General features: G+C 38.1%; 2 protein-coding genes across 2 annotated transcripts; both read left to right on the top strand.

Moving 5' to 3' along the window:
* Nucleotides 1-1249: 1249 nt before the first annotated feature.
* On the top strand, nt 1250-2398 carry LOC125074536 (piggyBac transposable element-derived protein 4-like). Its single transcript, XM_047685863.1, has one exon. It carries the CDS (start codon nt 1250-1252, stop codon nt 2396-2398), a length of 1149 nt encoding a protein of 382 aa, XP_047541819.1.
* Nucleotides 2399-4431: 2033 nt separating this feature from the next.
* On the top strand, nt 4432-5253 carry LOC125074535. The gene is made up of 2 exons (XM_047685861.1): nt 4432-4878; nt 5170-5253. Exons 1-2 carry the CDS (start codon nt 4432-4434, stop codon nt 5251-5253), a joined length of 531 nt encoding a protein of 176 aa, XP_047541817.1.
* Nucleotides 5254-21581: the final 16328 nt, after the last annotated feature.

Raw genomic sequence — 21581 nt, 5'->3', positions numbered from 1 at the left:
ATATAGAACCAGTAAATTTTAATAGAAGCATCACCTATACCAAAAAATCCCTTGACCTAAGAAACCTAACAGTCCGCAGATATTTTGAATTCAAAAGAAAATATTAAACAAAACAAAAGAAAGGATGTGGCTGAAAGGAAGGAAAAACAATAGAAACAAGAAAAACAAGGCTAAAACTACGAAAGAAAATAGTGACAACGACGATGATAACCTAGCTGATTCATGTGATAAAGAAAATGATAATTATTTAAAAGTCAACCAGGGTCGCGAACAGCGAAAACGGCGAATTATTTGCAGTTCCAGCAGTGAAAGTGAAGATAATTCACCTCACTATACAATTAACTTAACCCGGCGAGAGTGTGGCGGGCTATGTCATACCCAGCATGTTAATCATTTGCGTATATTTTTTGTGCGTGACCATCGAACGCTTTGTTCTTTTGAGTAGCTGGAGTTACAGGGTTGCGGGAGGGGTTAGTAGCGTTATCGCAGTGTCGTGGTAGTCTGCGCTCGAGTTACACACTTGCAAACTGCGTTCGGGTATGTGACACCCTGCCACATAGCAGGTGTATGTATTACGTGACGAAAATAAAATTTTGTCAATACTATTTTTACTTATTTTCTTTATTTAATTACAGTTTTTAATAGAATATGGATGTTGTAGAAAACCGACTTCGGTCCATTTTAGAAGATGTACTAGAAAATACTTCCGATGAAGCGAGCTCTGGAGAGGAATCTGACCACTGCTCTGCACATAATCTTCAATCTGATACCGAACAAGATGTTTCCGATCACGACGCAGCTGAGACGACTGCAAATATTTCTATTTCCGATGATTCAGACGAGGAAATACCGCTATCTGTTTTAAGAACAAGTCGCCGTCCAACACTTGAAGTCGATGCGCCGCATTATAAGTCAGCGAAAAATGGTATAAATGTCCTCTACGAACAAATGTACGTACGAGATCTGAAAACATATTTGTTGAACAGCCAGGCGTGAAAGGAGTAGCAAGGGAAGCGAATACTGAGCTAAAATGTTGGAAAATTTTTATGCCTGAAGAGATAAAAACTAACCTATTGCAACACACCAACGAAGAAGATACTGAAAAGACGAGAAAAGTCCAATGATCCCGCAAAGTTATACATTATGAGGGATACAACATCTACAGAATTTGATGCTTTCATCGGGTTGCTTTATATTGCTGGGCTCAATAAATCTAGCCGTCAGAGTCTTAAAGATTTGTGGAGGACGGATGGGACAGGTGTGGACATATTTAGAACAACCATGTCGTTTTGATAATAAATCAACTAGAGAAGAACGTAAAAAGCTTGATAACATGACTCCTATTAGAACAATTTTTGAAAAGTTTGTTGACTGTTGCCAAAAAGCTTACACGCCTAATGAATATATGACAATAGACGAAATGCTTTTCGCATTCAGAGGGCGATGTGGATTTCGCGTTTACATCCCCAGTAAACCTGCTAAGTACGGCATCAAAGTCCAAGCTCTTGTTGATGCAAAATCTTTCTACACTGTTAATTTAGAGGTATACGCAGGAAAACAACCTACTGGTCCGTATTCTGTAAGCAACAAGGCTTATGATGTTGTAGACAGACTAGTCCAGCCCATATCATGCACGAATCGAAATATTACTTTTGATAACTGGTTTACCAGTTACGAATTAGTGGTGCATTTGCTAAATGAGCACAAACTTACGTCGACTGGAACTGTTAGAAAAAATAAAAGGTGTATTCCGGCTGCTTTTTTGAAGACCGGTAAGGCGCCAGGAAGTTCCATGTTCGGCCATCAAAAGGATGTTTCTATGGTCTCCTATGCCCCTAAAAAACATAAGGTGGTCATAGTAATATCAAGCCTGCATCATGACGCCAAGATTGATAGCGCTACAGGAAATCAGAAAAAGCCAGAGATGATAACATTTTATAATTCCACTAAAGCAGGAGTAGATGTTGTGGATGAACTGTGTGGTAGTTACAATGTGTCTCGTAACAGCAAGCGTTGGCCTATGACTATTTATTACGGGATGTTAAATATAGCTGCTACTAACGCGACCATCATATTTCGTGAAAATCAGGGCAAAGACACCAAACGAACTGATTTCATTCGTAACTTAGGCTTGGCTTTAGTTTACGAACACCTGAAGATGCGAAAAGATCAAAAAAATATTCCGATTTATATACGTCAGAGAATTTCTTCCCAGATCAACGAACCACTTCCAACTCCGACTCAAAATGCTCCTGGTCGTTATATTAGATGTGGAGATTGCCCAAACAAAAAGGATCGGAAGACAAAATACTCGTGTGCAAGCTGTCAAAAGGCTATATGTATGGAGCATGCAACGTTTTTTTGCAAAAATTGTGCTGATTTTAACTCCAGTTCCTAAGATGTTCCTAATATATTTTGATATTTTTTTTTTAGTTTATGATGTTTTGTATTTTATATTTTATCGTATAATTAAGGTTTTTTTTTTCATAAGACTTGTTTTCATTTGGTAATTTTTAGTTTTTGTGAGACTGATTTTTTTTGTTTGCAATATAGACTGATTTATTTCCATATAAGAAAAAAATTCAAATTGTTTACAATTTGCATTTTTTTTATTTATAATGCGTTATATTATGATTATCTTATTACAAAAACAAATAAATATTATAATACTATGTCACATTCAAGGTTTATATACATTTTTGTTAGTGGGTATGCCATACCCTGCCACATAGTTCTAGTTACATTTTCTCACCACACACTCGCCGGGTTAAACTTAATTGTTGCCAAATGTATACATACCACTTTTCACGTTATTTTATTGAAGTCGTGTGGTATGTGTTTCCAAACGCACTTTGACGACGATAGATAATAAATATAGAAGTAATGCAAGTTTCGGCGGCAAATCTGTTTTTTTTTTGATATTTCTATTTGGCAGTCGACTAAGTTTATAGTTATAGAGAAGCGTCTCCGTAATTTTGTATTCATACGAGTGCTATTTCTAATAAAAAAATATATATATTCTCAACTTTTATTAGGTAAGTTATTGGTTTTTCATATTTTAGTTATAAATTTTATTAGATCTTTATAAAAATAATTATAAAACTGTATGTTGCAAAATGTCTACATTATGCGTTTGTTGCATATTATGTGCATGCTTATTATTTTCTTGGATTTGGGCCTTTTCACTTTTTAGGATGTCTAAGCGGTTGGCAGAGCAAGATATTGAAAATATTTTATCAGTTCTCGAAAATGGAGACATTTCTGAAGATGAAGAGTCTATAGGAGACGAAAATGACATAGATTACTACTCGAATGTACAAGATCTGATACAGGATTTAGAAGATGCAGAAGAAGATCAGTACAATGCAAATCCTGATTTACCTATTGAAGAAGACCATCTACCGGATGAGTGTTCAGTTCCAGGGCCTTCACTTAGTCACCCACTATCAGGTATCATTGGTGCAGCGGCCTGGAGGCAACGAAGTAGGCAACTTATATGGAAAAAAGGCAATTTGGAATCTAGCGAAGACCGCATAAGTTTTACAGGTAATACAGACCTTTCCCCAGAATTTGGCCAACTAGAAACACCATTTTAGTATTTTACGCTATTTTTAAACGACGATATATTAGTAAAAATCGTGAATGAGACCAATTTGTATATCACGCAAAAATGCATCTCCAACTGCCCTCCATCTGTCACGGAAATTCGTCGAGTTTCTTGGTATTATTATATTTATGTCAGTATATCACTTCCCAAATGTAAGATCATATTGGGGTAAGTATGGCTTCAAACATATAATGGAAATGATGACGCTAAATAGATTTGAAAAACAACGATCCATCATTCACTTCAATGACAACTCATTACACAAGCCCGTTGGTCACCCAAACCACGACCGTCTGCATAAAATAACTCCTGTAGAGGCACATTTGAATAAATTATTTTTGAGTTTGGCACCATTTGAGCAGAGACTGTCCTTAGATGGACAGATGTGCTCTACGAAAGTAGCGCATTTCATGAAACAATACCTCCCCAACAAGCCCCATAAGTGGGGTTTCAAGCTATATGTTATGTGTTCATTGTCTGGTTACGCTCACAACTTTGAAATTTGTTCTGAAAAACAGGATATTCAATACTTAAGTTATGAGCCTGATCTTGGTGTAGTAGGCAACACAGTCATCAGATTGTGCCGTTCAGTTCCACGAAGAATGAACCACATAATTTATTTATATTTAATTTTTATTCGTCAATTCATTTATTACGAGGGACGTTTAATGGTATCGAGGTGATATAGTAATGATAAGTTTAATTTAATTATCTCAGTAGTTAATGACACTCTTTGAGGGTATAAATACAAAATTTCATTTAATTGCCACCATTAGTATTCAAGATATCATTGCGAAAAGACAACTATGATGACTAATTCGACAATGATGAAACAAATCAAGCATCGCGCAGTGATAAAATTCCTCACAAAACAAGGAAAAACTCAAAAAATTATTCATGAAGAAATGCTGGCTGTTTACCAAGATTCTGCGCCTTCATTATTTACAATTCAGAAGTGGTCAAGTGAATTCAAACGGGGTAGAGAGAGCATTGGAGACGACCCCCGCGCTGTAGGGCCAATTTGTGTCGCTACTGAAGAAAACGTCAAATTAGTCGAAAAACTTGTACTTGAAGATGCCCGTGTAAGAGTGAAAACATTAGCAGAAATGACTAAGCTATCCGTGGGTACCATTCACACAATCCTTCATGAGCACCGGAATTTGTCAACAGTCAGTGCAAGATGGGTGCCGCGAATGCTCACCGCGCTACAGAAACAAGTGCGAGTTGACTGTTGTAAGGAGTTTTGGACCTCTGTGGTGAAAATCCGCAAGGTATTTTCGATCGGATTGTTACTGGTGATGAAACGTGGGTTCATCACTATGACCCTGAGAGCAAGCAAGAGTCTACGCAGTGGCACAAAAAAGGATCAGACCCGCCGAAGAAGTTCAAAGTCACTCCGTCCGCAGGAAAGCTCATGGCCACGGTGTTTTGGGATTCTAAGGGAATCTTGCTAATCGAGTACACAAAAAAAGGTCAAAGTATTGCTGCTGCATCATACGCAACCACCCTGCGTAATTTAAAGGAGGCAATTAAAGAAAAAAGACGTGGAAAATTAACCGCAGGTGTTGCTGCTTCACGACAACGCGCCGGTTCACAAGGCGCGCCTTGCCCAGGCTGCTGTGCAAGGTCAACATTTAGACAGTTAACAGTCAGAATTTGTCACAGTATTCCGGACGCCTGGAAAAAAGCATGCTAGATCGAAACCTGTAACTGGTATAGACAATTTCGATCAAGGAGTTATCAAAAGATGCATTCATAATTTTCATTTAACAAATCATGAAATCCCAACAGTTACGAAACTTCTGACAAAACTGCGATCGGATATAAATTATCAAGGATCTGAACGGAGTCATCGACGCATCTTAAAGGATCTAGGCTTTAAATGGAAAGCAACAGAAAATAATAGAAAAGTTCTTATTGAGAATGCCAGTATAAGATTACAGCGAATAAAATATTTAGAAGCAATACAAAAGTACAGACATGAAGGAAGGCCCATAATTTATACTGACGAATCATATGTCCACGCTTCGCACACAAGTTCCAAGGCATGGACGGACGGTTCAAAAAAAGATTTAAAAAAAACCGATATCCAAAGGTCAACGGGTAGTTATGGTACATGCAGGGTCTGAAGCCGGTTTTATACCAAATGGTTTATTAATGTTTAAATCCGGAGCCAAAACGGGCGACTATCACGCCGACATGAATTATGAAAATTATTCCAAATGGTTAACTTCACAATTAATACCAAACCTACCACCGAGATCCGTCGTGGTAGTAGACAATGCATCCTACCATAATACACAATATAATTTGGCCCCAAATTCAAACTCCAAGAAATGCGACATGCAAGCCTGGCTGACTGAAAAAGGAATTTCGTTTGATCCAACAATGTACAAGCCACAGTTGTACGAACTAATAAAAACGAACAAAGAAAATTTAAAAAATTATAATATCGATAGATTATTAGCAACACAATCATAGTGTCCTTCGCTTGCCGCCCTATCAACCGGATCTGAACCCCATTGAAATGGCGTGGGCCGCAATCAAAGGCTACGTTAGCAGCAAAAACGTAGCGTGGAACGTCACACGCGTTATGGAACTGGTGAAACAGAAGGAAGATACGATGGGATCAAGTGAATGGCAAAAGTTATGTTCAAAAGTAAGGTCTATTGAAGACGACTATCGCAAAAGCGACCATGTAGTGGACCAGTTGACAGACCAACTTGTTATTCAAGTGGGAGATTCAAATAGCAGCAGTAGTAGCGATTGGGAAGTCTTTGATGATGAAGAACCCGGTCCAAGCACCAGTACCAACCCCAGTACCAGTCCAAGGGCTTCGATATCATTTGCTGATTTTGAGGGTTTCACACCGTTGAGTGATAGTGATTAATTTATTTTCTGATAATATTTCTAAATTTTTTTATTTATTTATTGATACAATAATTAACCCGTTGTGTTTTATTACGTACCTACCCCCTTTAATATATTAAATATTTATTTTAAGCTTTTTAGATAGTACGTGATTTTCGTAACGACTGTACCTGCGCAGAGGACGCCATGTTAGGTCAAGTTTCGTGCCGGGTAGTATACACTCGATTATTTTATCATATGATCGACATGGCGGTAATAAATTCATGGGCACTTTATAAAAAAACACCAACCAAACATGATACTAGGTGATTATAGATCAGATCTTGCGGAGACATTGTGCAATTATAAAAAAAATACTGAACCCAAAAGAGGAACGCCTTCAAGCTTCGGGGTCCTATGAAGCCCGTTCCTCCAAGAGACGTGGGGACTGATGGCTTAGGCCACAATGAAAAAAGATGCACTTCTAAAAATAAATGCAAACTTCCCTTTTTTAATAGGGGTAATAGGTAAAAAAGGAGAGATAAACCAGAGCGCGTTGAGAAAGGCGCGAGAGAAAGGCCGAGTTCCTGTGCGCGTCGCGCACAGGAACTCGGCCTTTCGCAGACGACAACTTGGCGAATTTTGCGTTGTGACTTGAGCCTGCACCCGTACAAGATCCAGCTGACCCAAGAGCTCAAGGTTAATGACCATAGACAGCGCCGTGTGTTCGCTGACTGGGCATTAGAGCAGTTGGAAGTTGACGCCGATTTTGGCAAAAAAATCATCTTCAGCGACGAGGCGCATTTTTGGATGAATGGCTATGTCAACAAGCAAAATTGCCGTATTTGGGACGAGACTAATCCACACGAGGTTCACCAAGTGGCAATGCACCCGCAGAAAGTGACTATTTTCTGGATTCCAGAAAAGAACCACCATCATGAGTTACCAACGCAGGAACGATAATCGTAATCGTAATCCCCCTTCCCACCAACAGTCGTATAATCGACTGTCATCAAGTCAACAATGGCGAGAACCTGAAGATCAAGGGCCCGCCCAGCAGACCCAGAACCAGCGTCGTTCACGTCCACCTAGTCAGAGGAAGCGCGATGCAACACGTCAGGATAAGTTCCGTGAAAATCACCCAAAGTCACAACAAGCTTTGAAAGATATAGAAGACAAAATTAATAAAGCATTATACTTTGGCTTTGGAGATTCCTTGACAGCTGAGAAACAGGTTGATTTCTCAATTCAGAAGACCGCTGCAGTCGTACCCGTGACAACAAGAGCTGTGGGGTTTTATACACAGTGGATGTTTAAGAAAGTTTACGAGCTCTATGGCCGTAGACCAGATTGCATTCCGGAGTGCTTACCGTATGCATTTTATCGTGTGTCGCTAGCCCAGTTTGAATACCGCTTGTTATGCGGTAAATCTGCGCAAATTAACACGCTTGGTATAGATGCTGGCTTGTTTAACCGCCCAAGACGATATTGAACATCGTGACGTCGTAAAATCAATGGCCGTCACCTTTTCTCCGCTGGCTAATCTGCTAGCCGGAGTGGGAAACTTCGAGTACGAAAGCGAATCGTACTATGTTAAGTGTCCAAATGATCCAATCCTTGGCACTTTATTCTCGAACCTGGAGGGAATAGTTCTAGCACTGGCTAACCCCGCGACACCTCAAGCTGATAGGCAACGATTCTACGATCTGAATCCACTCCCCTTCGCCAACTGGAACCAGCCAGTTCGTGCTGGAGTGCGCCGCCGCCAAGATGGTCAGATGCCACCAGACCCAGGTTTTCCATTACTCTTGAATGCGAATGAGTTTTGGCCTGCCGGATATGACATCGATGCCTTTGAGCACGATGTACACCAAGTGAAAAACTTTATTTCATTTGTCGCCCGGAAAGAGATAAAGATGCTGCGCGAAGGTGCAGTTATAGACTACGAGGCAGCAGGACATCACCGGATACTCGTGAGTCTTATGTTTGGTGCGGATTTTGGGCCGGAGGCGTGATTGGTCCGTATTTTTTCGAAAACGATAATGGTGTGGCCGTCACCGTCAATGATGAGCGATACCGGTCGATGATAACCAACTTCTTTTGGCCTGAAATCGAGAATATGGATCTGGACAACATGTGGTTTCAACAGGACGGCGCTACGTGCCACACAGCACACGCTACGATGGAAGTTCTGCACGAGCAATTTCTGGACATGGTCATCTCGCGCGGAGGCGACGTGAACTGGCCACCGAGATCGTGCGATTTGACCCCGCTGGACTTTTTCTTGTGGGGTTTTCTTAAGTCGCAGGTCTATGCCAACAAGCCGCAAACCACCGATGCCCTCAAAGTCAACATACGCCACGCCATCGATCAAATACAGCCCGATTTGTGCGCCAGAGTCATCGAAAATTGGACCTTTCGTGTGCGCGCCACCAACCGAAGCCGTGACGGTCATTTGAATGATGTCATATTCCATACATAATGGGCTCGATAGACCTTCCAATTAAAAAAAAAAAATCGCAAATATCTCTCCTACATGTATTTTTTTTTGCATTTCAAAGATCAAGCGCCCTTAATGGAAAACCCTTTATAAGACAAAATGAGACTTTTTTAGGCTGTTGTGGAAAGACTGATAGTCATTAAAGTAATAAGTAGTTCATGCTAATAATTGATATGTTTGTTTTATTACATCCTATAGTCCCTGTAAAATAAAATTAACATATACAGTTTTATAGAAAAACAACCAGGTAATAGGAGCCAAAGTTACGGTCTGTCACACTATGCATCATAGGTGTTAAAACACTGGCGCGGGTATAGGAAGGTTAAAGAAAGCAAAAGAGAAAACCCCTTTAAAGATGTCATACCTGGGAGAAAATGGTACGACCTATTCATGCGGCGTCATCCAGAACTGAGTGAAATAACTGCCGAAGCAGTTCCATCAGCCAGTGCTAATGTGTCAGAAAGAGATATCAAAGGTTCAATAAATCAATCAATCAATCAATCAAAAGCCAATCGTTGTCCACTGCTGAACATAGGCCTCTCCTAAGGTGCGCCAAAGCTCCCGGTCCTCCGCCTTCCGCATCCAGTCGGTCCCCGCCAAAGGTTGGTTCCAAAAAATCGAGCTGTATCTTAACCCTTAAATGGATAATGTTGTTTTTAAACAACATACTAAACATCACAGATAAAATTGACCTTCTATTAATGTTTTGTTATTTTTGACAACTAGTTCTTATTTCTGAACGAATTTTATACTTTTTTTTAATGTTGGCACTATCCAATATTTTTATGCATCTGAAAAAAAGGGTAATGTCAAATGTCACTTTAAGAAAAGTTTTCTAGTGGCGCGAAACTAAGTTTTGTAGCTGTGTTCGGACTTTGATAAAATATAATGTAAGTATAAAACATATTTTTATTTGCTTGATTATATCTTCAATTGCATGTTTATGTTGTAAAACATTGAAAATAACTTGATGCTACTGTTGAATAAGGCGAAATATGGTATGTTGTTGGAAAACTACAATGCGCATTGCCTGCTAAAAAAACGCATGTTTGGTGAAGGATTTTTATTTTGCTTTTCAGCATGCCGCGATTACTAGAAAGCGAAATTACAAGGTATTTAGAAACTCTTGAAGATTCAGAAGACGGCTTAGACGGGTCAGACTCCGAAGTAGAGGATGAAGGTCACTATTATCAAACAGCTCGAGATGTTCTTCGAGACCTTGAAAATAGTGATGAAGATGAGAATGCCCAGTCTGATAAAGTGGATGCTGATCCTCCTCTTGTCATAGACAACGATGAAAATATGCCAGACCCTCCTATTTTGGAAGCCGAAGAAGCAGCACCCCAGAGTAGATCACAAGGGATTTCTAAACGACCTCTGGTTTGGCGAAAACGGAATCTTGTTACTGCTGAAGACAGCCTTATTTTTAGGGGAGAAACTCAGATACCGGAAGCATTGATGTCTTGTAACACGCCGTATGATTTTTTTTCTTTTTATTTTACATCGGATCTAAAAAAGCAAATTGTAGAACAAAGTAACTTATACGCAGTCCAGAAACAAATCTCCAATCCTGAAGTTATAAATGAAAATATCCTAAATAAATTCCTAGGCATTCTGATTTACACCTCAGTTATAATATTTCCAAACACCAGGGCTTACTGGAGTGAAAAATTTGGTTATGATCAAATAAAAAATACTATGCCGCTAAAAAAGTTTGAAAAAATAAGATCCACTCTCCATTTTGCCGACGATACGCTATGCTTGCCCAAAGATCATCCAGACTATGACAGGCTATTCAAAATAAGACCTCTTGAGGAAACGCTCAACTGCCAGTTTGGGAAGGTTCCCTTAGACCAAAGGCTTTCCATAGACGAGCAGATGTGTGCAACCAAAATGAGCCATTACATAAAGCAATACATGCCCAATAAACCCCACAAGTGGGGGTTTAAATTATATCTCATCTGCAGTCTACAAGGATATGCTCATAGATTTGAGGTTTACAGTGGAGGGGGCTCCAAAAATAACATCTTACCTGGTGAGCCAGATTTGGGAGAGTCTGGCAATACAGTCGTCAGGTTAGCTAGAATGGTACCACGCAATGTGAATCACATTATTTACTTCGATAACTTCTATACTTCTGTGCCTCTCGTCACCTATTTAGCTAAGGAAGGAATTTTCTCCCTGGGAACAGTAAGAGTAAACCGATTGAGAAACTGCAAATTGCCTGAAAAAAACACTATAATGAAAAAGAACGTACCCAGAGGATTCTATGAGGAAAACGTGGCGACTGTGGATGATATTGACGTAAGTGCTGTTGTGTGGAAAGATAACAAGCCCGTTAACCTTCTTTCCACTTACGTAGGAGCAGAACCAGCAACCACAGTCACACGCTTTGATAAATCGAAGAAAGAGAGAGTTGCTATTCCATGCCCCAAAGTAATCAAGGAGTACAATGGGAGGCGTGGACTTATTAGACTCATTTATAGGTCGTTATCACATCACAATGAAGAGCCGCAAGTGGACGATGCGCTTATTTTATCATTTCCTGGACCTCGCAGTTATAAATTCATGGGTTATGTTCAAGAAGGTAAATAATATGGAAATGATCAACTTCTCAATTTGGGTACATTCAGGCTAGAACTTGCTGTAACCCTCTGCAAATTGGGTCTACCTGCAAATGGCGCTAAACGTGGTCGACCTAGTGGGAGCACAATACAAAGAGAACTTGTAATGAAGAAGTTCCGTGGACCAGCTCAAGCAATTCCTTTGAAAGACGTCAGATTAGATCAGACATGTCATTGGGCAGTTTGGCTGGATAAGCAGCAGAGGTGCAAATTCCCGAAATGTTCAGGCTTTACATTTAAAATGTGCCAAAAATGTCGTGTATCTTTATGTGATACGAAAAAAAGCAATTGTTTTTATAAATATCATAATGAAGAATAAATAAATACATTTCAAAAACAATATCCACTCTTATTTTATCCATACTTGCAAAACATCAATGAATGCGCAATGTAGTTTATAAACAACTCTCACATTATTGCAAAAAAAGTATAGCAAATTCATGTCTAGATTTTTTTACTCATTTTTCCTAGACAGTAATACACGTCTTTTACACAAATATATTTTTTTAAAACGTGAAAAAAAATCATCCATTTAAGGGTTAAGGAAAATAACTATTTCGACATTTTACAGGACCCATCTCGTGTTTTTAATGGAGATGAATCAAGTTTTCAATTATGTCCCAAAAGTGGAAAAGTTCTTGCGTTGCGAGGAGAAAAAGATGTATACGAGGAGCCCTTACAGTTCTTTATACTTTTAGTGCTTCTGGAGATATTACACCTCCTCTAGTTGTGTTTCCCAATAAGAGGCTTCCAAAAGATATTACATTATCAATTCCTAGTGAATGGGCATTGGGTTGAGTGACACAGGCTGGATGAAATCTGAAATATTTTATGATTACATAAAAAATGTATTCTATCCGTACTTCGTCAAAAAAAAATACAACACTTCCCATTATACTATTTGTGGATGGGCACAAAACACACTTAAGCCTTGAGGTGAGTGAATTGTGCAGCGACTTAGGCATAATTTTGATTGCCTTATACCCCAATGCTACAAGGATACTCCAACCAGCCGACGTGTCTGCTTTTAGACCACTCAAAGTTGCATGGAAAGAAAGTGTTTTGAAATGGAGGCGGAATCACCCATTAGAGACACTCACAAAAAAAAAATTTTGTACCTGTCCTTAAGGAGGCTTTGGGGATTGGTGTTAAAAATTCTACAGTAATAAATGGTTTTAGAACTACTGGCTTATGCCCGTGGAACCCTGAAGCCATTAACTATAAAAAATGTCTAGGTAAAGGTAGTAAACATGATACAGAAGAAGCTACACCACAGGTTAAAAAAAATCATACTACTAATGTAATGACAGTTGACACTTTTAAGAAAGTCGTAGGGCAAGAAATACTTTCATATCTGCAAAGAACGACATTTGAAAGTCTTACATAAACAGAAGGAATTTTGAAGAAACTTTTTTGTTATTTTGATAATAATCAGACTGATGCGACCGAATTACAAAACAGTGATTCCAAAGGCGACAATTAGGAACATGCCGAAAGGCTTATTTTTTAAGATGTCTACTATGCAAAGAAAATATAAATTAATACAAACATTTTTTAAATTAAAAGTCAGCTATTTATTAATACTGAATCAAGAAAACTCAACATCAAAAGCAAAATTACATTTTTTAATGTTATAAACAGGCTTTAATTTAAATACATTCTTAACACGTTAACAGTGTAGCTATGATTATGGAGATAACTCCATAAGTGTAAATGCCAATTGGGTATTAATTAATTGTTTTGTTAGGTGTAAAAATGATATACATTATCAGTTTTTTTAATTTTAAGCCTCCTTCATATGAAAAAAAACCATCTGGACGAATGAACCATCCGTGGGTCATACACGTATGACCTTTTCACTTCATGCCCCAAACATGTGGCATGCACGTATGAGATTTTGCTCCGTGCCCGTTGTAAAAAAAATGACTGAATCTATGAATCTATAAACCAAAATTGACTATGAATTCCTTAGTAATTGTTATGTCAGTGTCAAGTTTTTATATTTCAAGTTGACAGTCTAGAGTTCAAAACCCTTGCATGTCCTCGCCTGATCGATATTTGCCGCCATTATTTGAAGATGAGCCGGCTGTGTTGCCATTGCCGATGTCTGAAGAAGCTACTTTTCAGCCTAGCATGCATGAACAAGCTCCAACATCCATTCCCAACCAACATTCTCGAACACCTCGAATTAATTTTCAGATATTGCCTACTGCGTGGTCTTTTGAAATACGGCCATTGGAAAGGGAGGTTTTCACAGGATACGACAACGACAAGCGACAAGATCAAACTTTTGGAAAAAATACGGACTTGTGGACCATATTTCGCTCAATTGTACATGACGAAATGATACGATTGATGGTTATTCATACCAATATTTACGCCGGACAATTACAGCTTCTTCCCGCAGTGAAACCGCATTCTCGCATAAAACGTTGGAAAGATGTTTCTGCAGATGAAATGCTCAAATTTATCGGTGTGTACCTGTTTACGGGACTTGTTGATTTTCCCACAACTGAATGCTATTGGAAGAAAGATAGGCTGTACTTTCATCCACTTCTTCACGAAATTTCAATGTCTTACGACAGATTTTCCCTCATTCTAAGATGTTGGCATTTTGCAGACAACTCTGCTGATCAGAATGGAAGACTTTACAAAATTCAACCTCTGATAGACAAAGTAATTGAAAACTCACGAAAAGTTTTTACTCCAGGCGACACTGTCGCTGTTGACGAATCCATGGTCGGCTTTAGAGGAAAATTAAATATCCGCACCTACAACCCTCAAAAAAGTAGCAAATATGGCTTAACACATATAATGCCGTACTAACATATGACCTAACTGTTATTTTTTTGTTTTTCAAAATTTATTCTCGGGATTGATACGAAGTCTAATAACAATATTTTTAATTATTTATATACATTTTATGGTAAAATAAATAAATAAATAACGGTGTCAACCACATGTGGCTGACGCGGCGCTACAGAAATAAAATATCCATTGGGGCCGCGTCAACCACATTGTCGGCCATCTTAAAATTAAAAAGCGCGCGAAATCTCGCTCTAGCTTTTTGCCGCCGCAACAGCGCTGGCGCCATTTTGATAGTGTCACTGGTAGCGTATTGTGTGTGAGCGTCGCTCCGACGCGACGTACAACGAATTAGACTGCATTATATGATTATTCGATAGTTCAAATTTTAAGTTTTGTCACTGATTAGGTAGTTATTTCTCCGTGAAAATGGACGACGACTTTGACTATGAACTTTCACAGTTAGATTTATCAGTGTTTGATAAAGAATTGAACTCATTATCGAATAGTGTTGCACCACCGGCTCCACCTATACTTGACATTGATATCGATGAAACTGAATCAATACCACGGAATAGAAACAGTCGTCGATGGCAGATATTATCCGACAGCGAAGAAGAATCGATTCCAGTATCGCTGATTCAGGATCTACACATGTATGGTTTAATCCACTGGGTAAGCAAACAAGTGTTATTCCATATACTGAATGTCCTGGGCTCAAGCCATTTCGGTTGCGATCTAGCATGAGTGCAGCTAAGCCAGAAGATTTTTATTCATTACTAGTACCTAATGAAATATTTGAATATATAGCTGAAGAAACAAATCGTTTTGCTTCACAAATCTTGAACAAGAGTGGAACACAGTCATACAGAATGCGAAAATGGGTGCCTACAGATTGCCATGAAATAAAGCGATTCTTTGGCGTTTTGATTTGGATGGGATTAGTAAAACTACCTCAACTGTCTATGTATTGGAGCACTAATAAATGTTTTGAGCAACCATTTGTTAAGTCCATTATAAGCCGAAATCGCTTTGAGGTCATTTTCAGAATGTTACATTTTGCTAATAATGAAATGAATGACAGTAAAAAAGACCGATTGTTCAAAGTTAGGCATTTGTTAGATATGCTGAATGATAATTTTAAATTTCATTACACACCAAATGAAGAAGTCTGTGTCGACGAAAGCCTAATTCCATTTCGTGGGCGTGTTATATTTAGGCAGTACAACAAAAATAAGCGACACAAATATGGAATAAAATTTTTTAAACTGTGCTCAGACCTAGGATACACTGTAAAAGTGCAAGTTTATGCCGGAAAAAACTATGATAATGTGAACACTACCCCAACTAATGTCGTCCTTTCTTTGTGTCACGATTATCTGAACAAAGGACATACAGTTTGTACAGACAACTGGTACACCAGCTTGGATCTAGCACGGAAATTGCTAGCAGGGCACACACATCTCATAGGTACACTCAGAAAAAACAGGCGAGGTCTACCTCAAACGGTCGTTCAAGCCAAGCTCAAAGCAGGCGAATTCTCAGCTCAAGAAAATGGTGAAGGAATTACAGTCATGAAATGGAAGGACAAACGAGATGTGCTGCTTCTGTCTACCAAGCACTCCGTGAGCTTTAGAAGGATCAGTAAGAAAGGAAAAGAAAAAATAAAGCCAAAAATTGTGGTTGATTATAATCGTGCAAAATCAGCGGTTGATCTATCGGATCAAATGTCATCGTACACGACCCCTCTTCGCAAGACAATTAAATGGCCCAAAAGATTAGCGATGGAGCTATTATTGAATACATCTATTGTAAATTCGTATAAACTGTATAAATTAACAACTAAAAAAAAGATTACAGTTGTTCAGTTTAGAACAGCATTGGTTGAGTACTTGGTGAGCTCAGGAATCTCAGAAATTGGTGCCCCCGTTAGGCCTAGACGATTGAAGCACGAATTAAAAAAGAAGAAAGGGCTGGCTTCTGCCTGTCGTAAATATTGTTTCAGATGTTACAAAGAAAATTGTGCCCAATTTGGAAGAACGCATGCGAGAAACAAAACCAAAAGGGTAGTGACATACTGTGAAGATTGCCCAAATCAGCCGCATTATTGTATCAACTGTTTCAATTTAGACCACAGATATGTATAATTTGAATATATATTATATATTTTGATGTTGTATGTTCATTTGAATACCATTAAAAACAATTAAAATATTTTATATGTTCGCTTTATTATGTAAAAACCTCTTTTCTTTCTCATCACTAATTCCTTCTTGACATTCCCACTTCAAAGCTTAATATTTTTCAAAATGTTAGTATAAGTTGTTATGCCATCAGTTAAGTTATAAATTATCAGGCCTCGTCAGCCATACGACATACAGTTTTATACGAAAAACGTGGACGACGACGCCTAAATTTTACTTTGAAAACCGGTCTGTTCTGTCAGCCACATATGACTGACAAGGCTTAGTTGGTTAGGAAAATGTCAACCATATGTGGCTGACGAGGCATTATATGTGTTAAAAATATATAAATTGTGCACAGACACCGGCTATACATGGAGCTACAAGGTGTATTCAGGGGAAGATACAGTAGTCGAAGGTCTTGACAAACCAGGTTCAGTTGTAGCTGCATTGGCTCAAGATGTTTTGAACGAGGGCAGATTATTGGTGACTGATAATTATTACACCAGTGTGCGGTTGGCCAGATATCTAAAACAACGTAGAACAGACTTTTGCGGAACTGTGCGTAAAAATAGACGAGATCTTCTCCCTGATGTGGTCAACACAACTCTAAAAAGGGTGAAATTGCAGTAAAACAGAACAGTTTTTTAACTGTGTTGAAGTGGAAGGACCAACGCGATGTACTGGTTATGTTAACATGTCATAATCATGTTATGCAAATGTCTACTGGATATAGACCGATTTTGAAGCCTAAAATAGTCATGGAGTATAATCGTGGCAAAAAAGGCATTGATGTAGCAGACCAGCTCGCCAGCTACAATTCCCCTGTGCGCAAAACTTGCTTTTGGTATAAAAAAATTGCTGGAAATCTGATGTCAATTTGTGTGATTAACGCGGTATTGATATACAAGGACTTGAATTCACAAAGCAAAGTGACTGTGCTCAAAGGTCATGAAATAATAATTAAACAGTTACTGAGCCTTCAATTTCCTGCACCTTCTGATGGATTATCTACACCACAATGTTCTAGCCAGCCAACTAGAACTTCTAGATCTAGCCATTCCCTCACAAAAAATCCAAGACGTGACCCAAAAAGAATCTTCAGGAAACGTTGCACTGGCTGTTACAAAGTTTTTATTGAAGAAGGCTGTACAGCAGCGGAATCAGCCCGCAAAGCAAAAAAAACTGATATGGAGTGTCTGGGGTGCCATAAAGCTTTCTGTCTGAATTGTTTTAACAGGTGCCATTAAAAATAAATTCGAAAATTATAAAAATAATATAAAATCAATAAATTAGATTAACATATTATTGTTTTATTTTTGCCCAAAATACACGCGACCTTTGATAGTGAAAACTGGCAACCCTTATAAAAAGGTAATCGGGTTTTCACGTATATTTTTTCTTTAGTTCATTACTCACACGTGTAAGTTCATATAAGCATATTAGCTCATACATGTACAGAGTTACAAACTTAAAACTTGGGAAGGGCTCATGCCCCATTGATGGGGCATTCACGTACGGTGAGTTGCTCAAAATGCCCCATCGATGGGGCATGCACTGCGAATGTGTTAAAGTGCTGATAATTGGCGCATTCACCCTATTTGAGCAAGCCACTGAAATGATAAGCGGAGATCAATATCCGACATCTAGTTTAATAATACCGATTATTTATGGGTTGTTTGATAACATTCAAAGTTTGGGCCCCAGAGTCTCCACAACAGTCGGTACAATATTTCTGCAAACACTAAAAGAAAATATGAACAATCATTTATTGGATTACGAATCTCGAAGAGTTTGTCGTATATCCACCATACTGCATCCCGTTTTCAGGAATAGCTTCAGACATTTGAATAATAAATTGGCTGCTAAAGAAGCCGTAAAGGCAGAAATAAATAATATTATCAGTCAGAAACCTACCCCAAGTCACAGACATAGACACGTTAAGTATTGCTAGTACTAGTAGAAACAGGTCGCCCAGATTTGCTAGGATTTTTAAAAAAGAATCTCAATAATGGAGGTATCACGTCAGCCACAGCAATCAACTTAATAAAAATGTACACGGAAACACAATTTCCACATAACAGCCATAACTGGGATGATGTGGTTCAATTTTGGAAATTCAATAAACATTTGGCGCCTTTGGACGAAATAGCGTTCAAATATCTAGCTGTGCCAGCAACTTCTGTTCGGTCTGAGAGAGTTTTCTGCAACAGGTCACATATTAAATGATCGAAGAAATATGTTGCGCCATGATGCAATTGATATGTTATGTTTTTTGAATCAAAATCAGAATTTATTATCTTTATAATACATATGTATAGAAATAAGATCCAGAGTCCTATCAATCTCCCAATTTGGTTTTTTGTTTCAATTAATAAAAAACATATTTTAAAATTAATGGTTTTCTTCACCGGATATCACCGGTGAATCTCCGGAGTTCGGCAAATTACCGGTGAATATCACCGGTCCGCCAGATTTCGCTCCGGTGCAAACCACTAGTCAGAACAGCCCGCAGACTCGAACAACAGAGCGAAAACCAGTTTTTTGAAGAGTCTGGAGGGCAACTCTATGGACCAGGTATCGCTGATTAGCATATTAATGCGGTAAGTTCAAGAAAATTACGATTTTTTATATACGAAAACTGACGCACTGATTGATTTCTCGGTTTTTCATTTTTAAGATTTTTCCTAATTGGCGGGAAAGATAAGGAAAAACTAAACGTCCTATCGAAACGAAACAAAATGCATTATATTCGGGATTAAATTCTCTTTTAGTTGAACCTAAAAAACCTTCAGAAAGTTAAGATTAACCCACATTTTAAACAAATTAAAGTGGACTTTTTAAAAAAAAAAAATTTTTTTTTTATTTTGCGAAAAATTTTTGAATTTTTTAGTTTTTGTTGAATTTTCTTGGTTTACTACTATTAAGAAGTAAAATTTTTTTGGGTTCTTTGTTTCAGATGGAAATTGCGACCTGCACCTTACCCGCCGCACGACAAATGCACACTCGAGGTGCCTCGGCGAAATGTACAAGCATTTATAACATATATCTTATTGAAAAAATTTGAGAAGACTGCTGAATGTATAACAATAAAACCTGAAAGTTTTGTTTTAATCGGATATTTCTTTCCTTCCCAAAAAAATCCTTGAAAAAATCGATTTTTCGAAGCCTCTAACTTCTTAATAATTTGAGAGGTACCACATTTAGAATACTGAATTTAGGTTTCCAATAAATTGATTATTTTCATTTAACTGTAAATTAGAAAGCCATGACTTGACCATTTTACATTTTTTAACAAAAAACGTAAATATGATTTATCAGATTTTGTTCCGACGCTCCTCAATTTTAAATACTGAGTAATCCCTTAAACCCCAAACATTCATCAGTGACCATGAAGTGACTAACAATAATTTACCAGTTTCTTCAAGTGTGACGTCCATCACTCCACCAAATCTCAGAGAAACAGGTGAAAATTAATCAACACCAGGAACATCCGCAGATCAATTGACCTCTTCTCAAATTTAAAAAGATATTGAAATAGGGGTCCCAAAAAATAATGAAGTTCGTAAACGTAGCGAACAGGTTCGCAAACTTTTGACTTCAGAGGAGCATATAGCATTAAGAAAGGACAAAGAACGAAAAGACTTAGACACAGACGTAAAGATAATCAAGAAAAAAAAATTGGTTAAAACCAAAGATTCAGAGATCAGTCTTCTAACGGATACAAATAGGATTAGAAAACGAAAAGCTGTAAGGCGTATTAGCGAAAGCAGTTTTTGATAAATAGCATTTTAGATAATAAGCAGATAGATACATGCATATTTAATACTTGATTATACTGATATAAGTGAATGTTTTATTATTGTTTATGTTCTTTGTTCTTACATTACAATCAACAATTCAAAGAGACTTCTCTTAACGAGAACGCCCTTACATCCAAAAGTCAATTCAATCCACAACTATACAGAATCTCATACTGCAAACGAAAATTCTTCAGTGACATTTATGAATATTTTAAAAATTGTTTTAATGTCCGAAGTCAAATCTGAAGAAAAACAATTCATTGAAGTTCGAACTAAAGATAATAACAATCTTGACAACTTTAAATATATCTCAACGGTTAGTCGAGCTCAGAGCAACCTCGCCGGATCAGTGCCACCAATTCACCTATTCTGCCTCCAACGGCAATCCTCTGTATCGCTGCCATTCGATTGGTAATGATATGAGACAGAATGGTACAAAACAATAGAACGCAACTTTTGTTCCAGAATTAATATTTCAAGTCGCAAGTATTTACCAGCGCGCTGACCAATTGCGTGAGTTTGTTTATTTGTTACGCTTTCAAATCTTAACTTCTCAGCCAATCATGAAATTTTGACACATACCCGCCCCCTCTCCCTTAATCGCGGCAAGCTGCTCACGAAAACTGGCAAGCTGTAAAATTACTTTTTGAACATCACACAACAGAAACCGAGCAGGATACAACAGATTGCCAATAACAATGTTCAATCTACCAATGTCATTCAAACTATTCCCAACAAACACCAAACAAACCGATAGACAAACCAAGCAACCAAATCAGTCTACTAAAATATAAATAGCTCACTTCCTACGAATTAATAGTTATACCTTATTTTATCACAATAACGTAAGTATTACTATTGACTAATGTTATACCGTTGAATCATTTCCCCAGATCGGAATACTTAATAGATTCTCAAGAACAGCCCGGAGTTTGGAAGCTGGAAGTATGTACAAGGCCTTACCTCAAGGGCAACGAAAGCACTTAAAGCCATGATCCTGAACCTGAACTCTATTCGCGTCGGATTTGCCGTCCCATCGGATTCTAAAGGGGATAGATAGAACCAGTGTTTTACGCACACATTTGTCCACTAAAATATGTCCTGCTTTAGTCTCCCTTGAGATTAGCTGCCGTATTGGAAATCAGTCAAAACAACATTATCATTATAGAAAGGTTCGATTCATTTTCAATCAATATACTCTTAAAATAT

Source organism: Vanessa atalanta, chromosome 28 (genome assembly GCF_905147765.1).
Source record: "Vanessa atalanta chromosome 28, ilVanAtal1.2, whole genome shotgun sequence".
Lineage (NCBI taxonomy): Eukaryota > Metazoa > Arthropoda > Insecta > Lepidoptera > Nymphalidae > Vanessa > Vanessa atalanta.
The sequence above is the reverse complement of the archived record's forward strand: the minus strand, read 5'-3'. Positions and strand labels throughout refer to the sequence as shown.